Source organism: Cephus cinctus, unplaced genomic scaffold, assembly GCF_000341935.2.
Source record: "Cephus cinctus unplaced genomic scaffold, Ccin1 Ccin1_scaffold0062, whole genome shotgun sequence".
Lineage (NCBI taxonomy): Eukaryota > Metazoa > Arthropoda > Insecta > Hymenoptera > Cephidae > Cephus > Cephus cinctus.
In genome coordinates, this window is record NW_014332805.1 from 41,004 (window position 1) to 54,473 (window position 13,470).

General features: G+C 44.1%; 1 protein-coding gene across 1 annotated transcript in view; it reads right to left on the bottom strand.

Annotated features, from left to right (window-relative positions):
* The window catches only part of LOC107268637 (neprilysin-4), a gene marked incomplete at its 5' end in the record, with an annotated part of 50,962 nt that overhangs the window by 23,816 nt on the left and 13,676 nt on the right, over positions 1–13,470 (bottom strand). Inside the window, 4 exon segments of the mRNA XM_015741627.2 lie at positions 5,617–5,779; positions 6,093–6,269; positions 6,657–6,879; positions 7,064–7,275. Of these exon segments, the coding sequence (XP_015597113.1) occupies positions 5,617–5,779; positions 6,093–6,269; positions 6,657–6,879; positions 7,064–7,275 (775 nt within the window).

A 13,470-nucleotide genomic window follows, 5' to 3' on the forward strand; every position in this document is an offset into this window, starting at 1 on the left:
TCTCAAAAATATTTTTTAATATGTTTCCTGTTCCTTTAAAATATTTTAGATATCTACGACGTCACTATGTTAAATTATTAGGTAATTTTATAGACATTTGTCCAAAAAAAAAATATTTTAAGCTGGTATTCTTCGAGCATTTGTTTCAAAAATAACAATATTTACCGTGTGCACTGTAAAATTTGTTTGTAGCCACTAAAAATATCGTGTATTATAAAAGCAATGAGTAATGAAATGGTAACGATTTCCGACAACTACTGCTTTCTACGGTAAACTTTGTCGTGAATTTCATAGGAAAAATTAACGAACAATTCTCTCCGTGTAATAAATGATATTCAGATTTTCGTAAATGAATGTTATGCTTTAGTCAGTATTCTATGCTACTGCGTCACGTTCAGTCTTAACTAGAATCCTTAAGTGTCACTGACACAGTACACAATAGTCCACAAAGATTCTCTATACTGCTAGCAACTCCAAGCCTGAAAATCGATCCCTAGTTAACCTACCCACTCCTATACCTAGTTAAATTGGTATCGCACCCCCGACTTGTGCTTAATAATTATTCAATAATTTGCTTGACTCGGTAACCTACGGTTAGATATAAACTATTTCTTCTTAAGACAACTAGTTCAAATTATATAATGATCAGACATGAATCACATACATACCAATCAATTAAGGGTACGTTCCGAATTTGACTGCTAGTAATGCGAGCATAGTTACGTCTCACTGAATTGTACGCAAGCAAATAGGGACACGACGATACTCGTAGTTCTAGCAGTGAACTTTGAAACGTAGCCTGAATAACAAAAAAAAAACGTTATTTTGAAAGAGTATCTATTATTAATCCTTTAACATTTAGGTAAGGTCATTTGAACACCAATGATCACATTTCTCTATGTATTACGCACTAGAGCAATAGTAGCTATTGCCCCATCCTACACCAATTTCACTTTACCTCTTACCCTTTCCTCTTCTAATCCCTTTACTGAAGTGGCGTACGGCCGAGTAAAGTAAGACTGCGAACATCATTCCTGGAAGGAAGATAGGAGTCGAAAAGACCCTATTAAAGAATTGGCATACAAAAAAGCGCAGCGCGACCAACAATCAAGCTAAACATTGTACCGTAATTAATAATTTATTCATGTAAAAAACAAAACAAATAAATATATAAATAAATTTAAAAGAATTCGACTCTCATTTGTTACGTATATCGACTTCGGTCGTTTCTTTTCTTTTGGTTACTTGTAAATTATTGTTATCAAATTTAAAGGCCTCGCTAGCCACTACGGCCTACGTAACACATTAACTGAAAATTTATAAAATATTTATATAAAAGAAATTTTATTTCTTCATTCCAATTTGTTTTTTCTCTTGTATTGTGTGTCTATAATATCTAAAGTTGATAAGATATTTATACTGTATCGACGGTACTGATCTCGTATATGTGCTGTATCTCTATAGAAAAGTTGATTAACTTTGGAGCTAAATATTTTTTTATATTTGTTTCATGAAGGTATATTTCAATGCATATAAAATAAAAAGTTATTATCTGCTTCTTGAAATGATACACTTTTGAATACGCAAAAAAGTATCAGTCAGCGTGCAAATTTCATATAACAGTTATCATTTCTGAAGTACAAAAAATAAAAACGAATTTCGAATAAAGGCAAGTTTTAATCTCAAACAAAAGTGTTGACATACCGTTTTACCAACGAAAATATAGAGGAAGATGTGCCTTTCAAAATTTACCTGTTAAAATGATCGAAGATGTAGAACATTTTTAGGTTTCAATCGAAATGGTGTTTGGAGTCTCACAGACCTCATTGAAGAATTATAAAACAATATTGTTAGTCAGCTTTTGAGCTCTCAACATTCCTTATCCAAATCTATGACCGTTAAGTATAAGACTAATAATTGGACATTCTCACCGGAGTTTGCGATCAGTTCATCCTCTCGAGTCTTCGTTGTAACTCATCTATATGATGGGTTATTCAATCACTATTAATTAATCACTATTAATCACTATTAATTTTCTTAGGTCTTGTTGCCTTCTAGGGGCGGAACACTTCCTATCGTCAGCACGGTGCTCACTTATTCTCTAATTTATGCAGAATTCACCTTTTTCTTTTTAGTCATTCTCATAATACTCTTGGCCAAAGACCAAATAGCTTATTTCCTTTCTACAGTTGACATAGCTATGTCCAAATTTTGATAATTTCGACATTTAATTACATTTTTTAATACTTCCAAAATTCAGCACCACCGTTCTGAGAATTCTTTCTATTCTGATAACTTTTCTATCCCCAATGAAGAAGTTAGAAATATCTTCTATCAATATATCCACCTCCATCTTTCTCAAAACATCTACCTGGGCCGTTTTGAAATTAAGGATATACAATATCACCCATTCCTTCTTGAATTCCCCAACCTTTTTCACAAGTTTATTAGCAGCATCAGTCGATTCAAACAAAATATTCAATTTAAAGTTGTTACCCGCTAGAAATTATACTTTAAAGAACCTTAGCTGCATAATAACAAGCGCACGTGCATATCCCTTTAATAGTTCCATGGCCCGTTGGCCAAGTTCGTTTTAAAACTTTAATTGTTGCAGTGTTAGCAAAATCAGTTAAGATTTATTTTCACAACAGATTTTTTTCCTGCACTTTTTTGCTATAAAAACATTTCTATTAATTGATTTTTAAATTAATTGCAGCATTGTATTGCAGAATTGCAGTTGTGATCATTACTTGGAAATATCAAAATTGTGAATGTTTTAAACTTTACATTGTTTTAATTGCAATCTCTTGTGACAATAAAGGCCATTCTACAATGCAATATAATAACAAATAAGGAATATGAAATAAGCAATAAGATCTTCATTTGATATTTACGTAATTCCATTGGATCGTCCAATGGCCGCTTATACGCGATCTCCCGGCTGCTCAGCCTCAGCTAGCTGAAATGATACAGGGGAACGTGGGGGCGACAAGAATCGAACAATTCGGGTTACGCCAATGAAAACGCCGTTTGAAGTTTTAACATCCGTTTATTCAAATAAGAAAAAACGGAGCCAGTACAAGTCGTTCCGACGCGTACAATAACTTCCACCGGCGAGCGCGGCCTTTCGCAAGGACCGCAGGGTTAACCTTTCCCACCGTCCCTAGCTTGCCCTACCACGATTCGCGAATTACTACGACGCGGTTCGCGTTCTTGCTCGGTGCGCGAACCTCTTTCCTAGCGGAGATCTTCTCAGGTCAGCGTACCGAACGCCTGGGCCACCGATCTCCGCTCAGGCTCCGTGAAGACGGCTATGCCGGCTCTTCTCCGAGGGGAGTACGTGCAATAAGAAGGGCAGCTCTCGGCGGTACTTACCGGTGCAGCGGCTTATCCAAAAAAATATATCCCAAGCAAAACAAGTGGGCCGATTCGGGGCGAAGGCTCTTCAGCTTCGGCTGGTGTCTCTGTCCGCACTTCCATCCCTTCACATCTCCTCACTTCCCGCACAATCACCCGTAACCCTTATTCCAAAAAAACGAATCACGTTCAAGTCCAAAAGCCGCGTCGTTCACCAGAGAGATCAATTAGAACAGGCCGAGTCGTCAACGCACAAAAACACCAAAAGAAAACCAAAATTCACCGCCCGTAATCGTCCACACAATGTCTACCACGTGTTAATCGGTTGATTACCGGAAAGAGATTAAATTCGACAAATCCGAAGATTGCCGAGTCCTATTGTTACCGGTTTGCCGAATTTAGCCGAAGGAATTCCCGCCTCGCGGGAATTCCCTGCCCCCTCATCCTCCCTCGTCTAGCGGGTGGACTACAACAAAAATACCTCCCTCCCGCGGTACCTTGCTATCCAGGTCGCACGTCGGGATGATCAGGTGTTCAGCGGGCGGTTAGCGAGGAGCGGTCGGTCGGCGGCCTCATTGGCGTAGGATATTAGTGCTCGTGCCTCGCCGTTCGATCCGCCCTGCCGCCACTGCACCCGGGCCCCTTCCCATCCCGATCGCGCGACCCTTCGACGCGGACCCTCGAGTTTTATGCCTTAATGCAACGTGGTGCGTCCAAGCCAGGCATATGATGCCACGTTACAATATATATCTCGACCTCGATCATCGCTCTGTACTAACGAAACGAGCAGCAGAAAACAGTTGGGTGTGCGTAAGCATTTTAAGGTGGTAAAAATCCCAAAAATAATAAGTTCGCCCTCCACACACTTCCTCTCAGAAGTCAGACGTGTCGGACGTAACATACTCGTTAGTATATAATATCGAAACATGTATTACCTACATAGTAACACGAATTATAAAATGTAGCGTTTAATTATACTTAAATAAATATACTGTTTTGTAGTAATCTCCTAGTATACTCATTCAATTTAACAACTTAATGAGTTTCATTAGAAATATAGCATTTTTTTATTATTAATTTTTTACTGTCTATTTTGCAAGTAAGATGAACTAATGCTACCTATTTCATTTTTTCCCGTTATTCTTCTAGCGACTGTTAGTGAAACATTTACGACTACCACCTTGACCAGCAGTGGAATTTGGAGTTTGCATTTTATTTTCTTTCATGCAATATGTTGATGTCCAGTAGCTATTATTTGCGTACCTCGTCTAGTTGCAACTTTTCACCAACACCATACTGGTTGAGATCATTCGAGTGAAGGATTCACCCTCCACCGCTTTATTCGAAGGTAAGAACTTTTACCATGGTAAGCGCAAACGTTGGAAATTTAATATGATGAATATAATATATCGAGATTATAATTATGATTCTAAATCGATATTGCATAAATTATATTAGTCTTGAAATAGTCTTGGTATCGGAATGTATTGGAATTTTATCTGACCGCTCTATTAGTCATTATACCTATATAAAGTTCCTGCGATGCAACTTGTTAGAAAGCACAAATTGCGAGCATTACAATAAGGCATTTTCAAAACGTCTTATGTCTCGCTTTATGACGTCTTTTAAACGCCTCACTTGTAGACGGCGTCTTTTTTTGACACGGGCCGTCTATAAGACGTTAAAAAGCGAGACATAAGACCGTCTGAAGACGTCTTGTCAACATCTTGGTATTCAGTCAACACAACTTACAAACATGTTGATTAAACGTCGTTGGAAGGTCTTATATCTCGTTTTTTCATGTTGTATAGATGCCTCATGCTTAACAAAACAACTTTTTAATACGAGACGTCCTGTTTGGGTAATTTGTACTATGTGGAAAAGAGATCCGTTTTTCAATTTCAATGGGCATTGTAATTTGTCTGATGTGAATTTTTGGATTGTTGTAATTTGCTAGGAAATTATTGTCCAGAATCATCATATGATAGAAATCAAAGAGAGGTTTGTTAGACATGAGGCATCTATAAAACGTCAAAATCCACGATATAAGACTTTAAGACGTCTTATCGACATCTTCGTAATTTATGCTATCTGGAACGGGAACTACGCAGCGTTCGAGCAATTGCCGTTTCTGATAAATGCCGTTTCTGATTTTCTGATAAACCATTCTGTACAATAATTTTCTGAAAAATTATAACAACCCAAATCTTGCCTACAATGTATCCTACGAAGTAAATGTATAATTGCAAATATACTCACTTATTTGATTCTTATTTCGACTGTAATAGGCATTCACCACGGCCGGTGCTGTGTTCCACAAGGTCTTGTTAACGGGACTACCAAGGCGATCCTGCTCAACTCTGGTCAAATGTTGCAGAATGTTCAGGGTATTTTCAAAATATTTGTCTGGTCGGATAATAACCTGGTATTGAAATATTTGTTTAAAGTCATTTTTTAGATCTTTAAAACACAATGGGAAACAAAAATATTCGTACAAGAAGACTGAGGTAAATGGAACTTTAAATGTCTAGGTTAACTTTTTAAATCAAACACGTGATAAACATAAAATATGAACAACTTTTGTCATGATTTTATTGACTGCCAGTGTAGGTATGCTAATGAGAATCTTAGTTATCAAGTAGTTTCCTACAGTGTTTTCACTTTTTCGGTGATATATTATTGATTATATGGATATTATATGGAGTTTATTATAAGCATTGTCTTGAATAACTTACGTCCTTGTAGCGCTCGTCCAGTAACCGAGGTTCACGAATGAAATCTGGGTAACCTATTCTCAGAAGCATGGCGTCAACTTTTTCACCAGCTAAATGTTTTGTTTCATTGTCGATCCAGCAAGTTTTGTTCAACAATTCGAGGAACGATTGCTGTATCTCTCGGGTCATTGATAGCGTCTATAAATAGTAACAACTGTTAACATGTCGATATAAAGAAAATTGATTCACTATTTATATTTTTTTTAAACAGCAAATTAACCTTTCGCGAATGAGTATCAGGATCTTCCTGAGAGCATATTTTTACTATTCTGGATGTTTGTCGATTGATAGATAGAATTAAATTTATTAAAACAAATGAACAGCAACAGAAACACGGCGTGAATTGATTGGTTATTTAAAAAATACTGTCAGCGATGTTATTGCTCATGTTTACCCACTAAAACGTTTTATCCACAAAGGTTAATAATTAATGTATCATTTTAGATATTGTAACGTTTAAGGAATTAAACTACAGTTTATGGTTAAGTTGAATATTGAATTGACAGAACTCTTCATTATACTTACGTCATTTTTACTATTCTCATCGAAATATTTTCTAACAAACATTGAGCCAACGGCCATACCCATATTAGAGTTAACTTGAGCAATACAGTTTTTCCATCGCGATGGAGCTTGTTCTCTTCCAAATAAAATGAAATAAAACTTCTGTTTAGCTTCCTGGAAACGATCGTCCAGATTGTTCACTCTGTGTCTCACAAAGCGCCACAGCAGATAATTTGCGATTATCCTAAATGAAAGGGATTTCCATTACTGTTTGAAAATTTTTATTATAGGATTAAGTTATTGTGCCCACATGTCTTTCTTAAGGATATGTGTATCCAGGTGGCAGTCAAGTTACGTGAAATGTGAATTGAATTATCTTACAATTAGATTTAAAGTGGTTCAATTAAATTAACTTGGTAGATTGATACCTCGGTGGTGTCCTTGAAAGCAGATTTACAAGGTCTTGGATATATTGGAGAGCAAAAACCACTACTGGTTCCGAGATATTGGCTGGTCTCGCTAAGACAATTGTCAAATATCGATGCCAATCGATTTGCGGAATAACTGTTCTCAATTCCCCAATCGTCATTCTTTGATACAGTTCTGATACGTTTCTTCTTTCGTTGGGCGATGAGGTGATCTAATAAAATCAACGAGTTCAATGAGTTTAACCTACAATGATGTGATGACAAAACTCTGCATTCGACTCAGCTTCTACACGGAGAAAATGAAGGTCGAAGATTGTAGTTAGGAGTTACAAAAATCTGTATGCACAGAGCTAGAAAGTATAATATTTTAGGAACCAGTTCGGATTTCCCCTTTTACATCTAATCCTCATATCATCGTTGCGATACCACATTGTAATTATTATCTTCTTTTCAATACTTATTCACGTATTAATAGAATATTTAAAGCAGAATAGTATTCATTATTCATCTCACCGGCCTCATTTTCTCCACGTAAATTTAAACTTCAAATTTCCTTTTTTATTAGACGTTAATTGAACTATTAGAGTTTTTTTTCTATAGTTTGATCATTATCAAATTACATTGATTTGTGCGTATATCTAGTAAGTATGGCTTATGCGCGAAACAAGAAGACTATAAGGTTAGTTCTGACACATGCATCATGTTTCTCCCTAACAATGTAAGATTTGATTAAAAGAATATTCGTTTAGTCTATTTAAGATATAATAAGATAAATTTGAGTAAAAAACTCTATAGCCATTAATTCTTCTGGTCTGGGCACACAAATATGACCACAGATTTCATATTCCTTTATATCGTATAATATATATTGTATGTTATATTACATCATTTGACTGCCAGTAATTACACATTTACCGATATGATCTATCTGTACGTTAAATTTATTTCTGACGACAATATTTCAGAATGTACTTTCTGGTTTGTTGGGTAAAAAAAAACGATTTCTTAAATTGCATTTTCTTAAAGCTTTGCGTGTTTAGAATATGTGCCTAAAAGGGTTTTTGAAAATTCGTAAAATTGTACAAGTTATGGAACCACGAGTAACACAGGGCGCAGCTAACAAAATGAGAGCGCTAAAACTTTGAAGCTGTTTTCTGAACTGGTACAGGTGATAACTTGAGCAAAAATACATGAAATAATTTGAAATTTTAATAGTTTTTTTTCCAAACCACCTGAAAATGCTCATTTTTGTGCCTATCTAACCAGCGTAAAGTGGCTAATTGCAGTCCGATGACGGCGACGCATACGCACTTCGCAACTGAGCATATTACAATTTTTGCGCCCGCTATAGCAGGCTTGGCATTTTTTCCTCCGAAGTTCGTGAAATAAAATTTTTATCGGGTCTAATCTGGACATCGCGCTTTCAAATGGAGCTTAACAACAAATATCGTGTGGATCAAGGACGAAAGCACATAATATTTATTGTCGAAATAATAGTAAAAAATGGTCGAATACCGACATTTTTAGTGCCACTTTTTTTGCTACTCATTAATTTTTTACAATTCCGAGATTGCGGCTATAATTACGAGCCTATAGTTTAAAAATTTTTAAGATTTAATGAATTTCCTCAATTATTGCAGCACCTATTCCACTAGCACCTGTTTTCTCGAGGGGTCCTCTTTCCGCGGGCCAGTGTGCCGATTACCATTGAATTTCAACTTTAAAAAATTGTTTTGCACTCTTAAACCACGAATAAACATGTATATAAAATTGCAGAACAAATGGTTTATAGTTTTGTAAAAAGATTCGCAAAAACCAAGTGATTTTTACTTAACAAAGTAGAAGATTCTCTTAAACAGAGATATATTCTGACATTCGTAATTCTACAACGATTCGGGTTTTTTTTTTGCACTTTAACTTTCGTTGAGTGATATAATATGTTGCATTTGTATGATAGTGATAATTTCATGTATGACTCTGTCGTAGCGATAATTAAGATAACTGAAATAAAGTTATTAATATAAATATAAGGGTAACCTTTGTAATAGCATTTAAGCATTTTAATATTTTATCTATATTCTAAACTAAAACTATTAAACAAATTTGAATCTGAATAACCCGTTCGCTACCAGCGTTATACATATATTTTTTGCTAAGGAATACTTTGGAGACGATTTCATTTACGAAGCCGCTTATTTGAGGACAAGTGGCTGTTTGGGGACCGACCTCAAAGATTTTCCAGCGTAATGACTGCTTTGAGGACCATAAAGCGGACTCTCACACTAAATTTGTTTATATTTTTTCAATGTTAGACATCCAGTATTTGTTAGGTTAGGTTAAGTTAGGTTAGGTTAGGCAAGGCCTTGCGGGAGGAATGCAGCCGGGCGCGCCGCCGGTATACCAGATATCGGAGACGACAGGGCCGTACGGATATAGAGGACCTGTACAGGGCATATAGGGAGAGGACCAAGGTCTTGCAGGCCGCCATAAGGGAGGCGAAGACACAGCCATGGGGGGAACTCCTCCGGACGATGGAGAGGGAACCATGGGGGCGTCCATATAAACTGGTGATGGGGAAACTACGACAGTGGGCACCCCCTGTACGGAAACGGTCGACTCGGAGATGCTTCGACGGGTCGTCGGCGCCCTCTTCGACGCTGGGGAGAGGGAGGAAATGAGAGCCCTGTCGGCCGCGGATACAACAACAGCATGGTCCGCGCAGCCCGGGGTCATCCCGGAGGAGTTGGCCAGGGCAGTAAAGCGGCTGGGAGAGAAGGATACCGCCCCTGGCCCGGATAGCGTCCATGGCCGAGCCTGGGTCATGGCTTCCGGCGTCTTGGGGGCCCGATTGAGGAGTTTGCTTGATGGATGCCTGCGGTCGGGCCATTTCCAATCTATATGGAAGGGGGCGAGGATGGTTCTTCTCCGGAAGGAGGGTCGACCAGCGGTTTCTCCCTCCGCGTACCGGCCCATTTGTCTGCTTGACGAGGGAGGTAAGATCCTGGAGCGCATTATAGCTGACCGCCTTGTTGACCATCTGTCGCGGGTAGGTCCCTATTTGGCGGAGTGCCAGTTTGGCTTCCGGGAGGGGCGCTCCACGCTGGACGCGGTGTCTAGGGTGAGGTCCCCCTCGGAGGAATGGGTGTTCCAGGGCGGGAGGTGCTTGGCGGTGAGCCTTGACATCGTCAACGCATTCAACTCCCTGCCCTGGGAGGCGATCAGGGAGGCGCTAGGGTATCACCGGGTGCCGCCCTATTTGCGGGAGGTGATAGGGGAATACCTGAGACAGAGGTACATTATGTACCCGGGCCGGTGCGGGATCGAGCATAGAAGGGAAGTGCACTGCGGGGTTCCACAGGGATCCGTCCTGGGTCCCCTCCTGTGGAACCTCGCCTACGATAAGGTGCTACGGGTCGACCTCCCCGCTGACGTCACCTTGACGTGCTATGCGGATGACACGCTAGTGCTGGCGGGGGAGCAGGACTGGGGAAGGACCGTCCGACTCGCGGGGTAGGGGATGGCGAGAGTGGTCGCTGCGATACGGGGCCTGGGCCTGGGAGTGGCCCCTGCGAAGACGGTGGCGGTGTGGTTCCTGGGCGGGGGACGAGGGGGGTCTCCGGATCCAGGATCAGGATAGGGGAAGACTACGTCGAGGTCGGGGATCGGATGCGGTACCTCGGCCTCGACATTGACAGTCGCTGGCGATTTGAGGGCCTTTTCGACAATATGGCCCCCAGGCTGAAGAGGGCGGCGAACAGCCTATCGCGCCTGTTACCGAATCTCGGGGGTCCGAATGAGGAGGTCCGCCGCCTCTATTTGGGGTGGTCCGGTCGATGGCGATGTACGGAGCGCCCGTGTGGGCGGACGACTTGGCGGCCAGTGCGCGGTGTAGGGCGGTGTTGCGTCGGGTGCAGAGGCGGCTGGCCTGCCGAGTCGTGCGGGGGTACCGGACCATCTCCTTCGAGGCGGCGGTGGTGCTGTCGGGGGTCCCGCCAGGGTGGGACTCCGGTGACGGCGCGGGGATTGAGGAAGTAGGGCGACGGGCCCGGCGTGGGAGTCGCTCCCGGTGGCGTGCGCGTTTGGTGGCGTGCGAGGGGCAGCGGGCGGTGGGGGCGGTCTTGCCAAACCTGGATGAGTGGCTGGACCGAGGCCGGGGTAGGTTGACGTACCGAGCGACACAGGTGATAACCGGGCACGGTTGTTTTGGGGTGTACCTGTGTCGCATCGGTAAAGAGGCGACGGCGAAATGTCATCACTGCGAGGGGGATCGGGACACGGCGTAACATACGCTGAAGGAGTGTCCGGCCTGAGAAGAGCAGCGCCGTGTTCTGGTTCAGAAGGTGGGCTCGGACCTCGCGCCCCCGGCCCTTATCAGGGCCATGCTGAGAAGCGAGGGGGCGTGGGAGGCGGCGATCGCCTTTTGCGAGGAGGTTATATCACAAAAGGAGGTTGCAGAGAGGGAGTGGGAGAGAAGAGACCACGCTCGGACTGGAGAGAGGAGGAGGCATAGGCGCGGTGGTGCAAATGCTTCGCCTTTGCCATGAGGCCCCTCATGGAGGTGATGGGGGAACGGTTACGGACAGTTTCCTTCAGGACCGGCAGGCAGAGGAATGTGGTCATCCTTGCTGGCCGGCGAGAGAAGGTGGGAACACCACCATACCCCCCTCTCCGGAGGGGGGGGTGGTGAACAAATGCCCTCCTTAGGGCAACAACCGGGGCCGCCGGCGGTCGGAGCGGAAGAGCTCCAGCTGTCAGGATGGGCGGCCGAGGTGGGAGGCGTGAGCGTATGGCCCGGTCACGCCTCGTAGGAGGTACGGGGGAGGGGTGTCCCCCCCGAGGGAGTGCCGCAAGGCGGGGCGCAAGGGGGGGTACCGGTCGTGTTCGAGAAGAGTTCCCGGTGCCCCCCGCAAAGCGCAGAGGATGGCCACCGTGGGGGTTTTAGTCGGTAGGAATCCGACACTACCCTGCTCTTCCCTCCAAGAGAGCGGGGTGTCTATAAAGATTTCCCCCACGATAAAAAAAAAAAAGTAAGGCCTAATTGGTCTAATTGGCGTGCACCCCCTGGCACGGGGGATACCATGGGTGGTAGATCATTTCTGATCTCCGCTCGCAGCTTGCTGTGCCACTTAGGGGACCCAGGACCACTCTCGGATTGATGAGTCTGGCCGGGTCCGGCGTCAGTGACGACCATCGACTAGGACATCTTCCCAGTGAGGGTCGGACTGTCCAGGAGGGATGCCTGGGAAGTGGCCGTGCGTGGAGCCGTTAGGACGGCGATGAAGCGTTCGGTCCATACCACTGACCTGCGAATGTCAGTGGGAGGAGCTTAATAACTCCAGTCCGACTCGAGTCGCCACTGGCTGCTCCGACACTGGAGGAGATCGTAATCTCCGGTGGGGTGAGCGGGTCCGGTCAGTGCCATTGACCGGGCCTGTGATTTCTGGGAAGGTCTCATCGTCATGCGAGGGACCTAAAGAACTGATGTGAGGCCTAAAACGGCTCAACCAGTGCCCCCGAAACCACCTCCCCTTCTAGGTGTCGTCACCTTGTCGCAGTGAAGGGGCTTGCGTGTATCAATGACCCTCAAGGCTATACCGGCGGTGGCGATGGCCCCCAGCAGGTCCAACCATGCCGGGCATGTTTGAGGTGAGCCGCCTCTACGTGGGGATCGTGCGGTCCATGGCGCTCTACGGAGTGCATATCTGGGCTGGGGATCTCATGGCCAGCTGCCGTGGAAGCGCTAAAATGCGGGGGCTCCAGAGGTGGCTGGCTGGAAGAGTTATAAGGGGGTACCGCACGGTCTCCGGTGAGGTGGCGGGGGTGTTGGCGAGGGCGATTCCGTTCGACCTCCGGGCCAATATAGAGGAACGGGTGTACAGGGAGGTGCACACGGGGCTTGGAGGTCGGAAGGAAGAGTCCCTGTTGGCACGAGAGGTGCGATCCCTGAGGGTCCAAGCCCGGCAGGACACGGTGGCCGAATGGCGAGAGCGTCTCGAGGGGAGCCGTGGCCACCGGACTGTCGGGGCGATCCTTGCCAATTGGGAGGGCTGGCTGGATCGTGGCTGGGGAAGGGTGTTTCGGTGGATACCTGTGGAGGATAGGGAGAGAGGCGACGGCGCAGTGCCACCATTGTGGGGCCGGCCAGGACACCGCGCAACACACCCTGGAGGTGTGCTCTGCCTTCGGCGGGGAGCGTGGTGTCCTGGTCGGAATAATAGGGGATGACCTCTCGCTGCCCGCCGTCATTGGTAAGATGGTCGGAAAGGAGAGGGGTCGGAAGGCGGGGGCTCGGGGGGGCCCCGGTAGCGTTCATAAGAGATCCCGGGGTTCCCCTGTGGAGTCCTTAGGTGCGCCACCGTGGGGGTTTTAGCAGGTAAAAATCCTGCACTACCCCCCCCCCCCCCCCC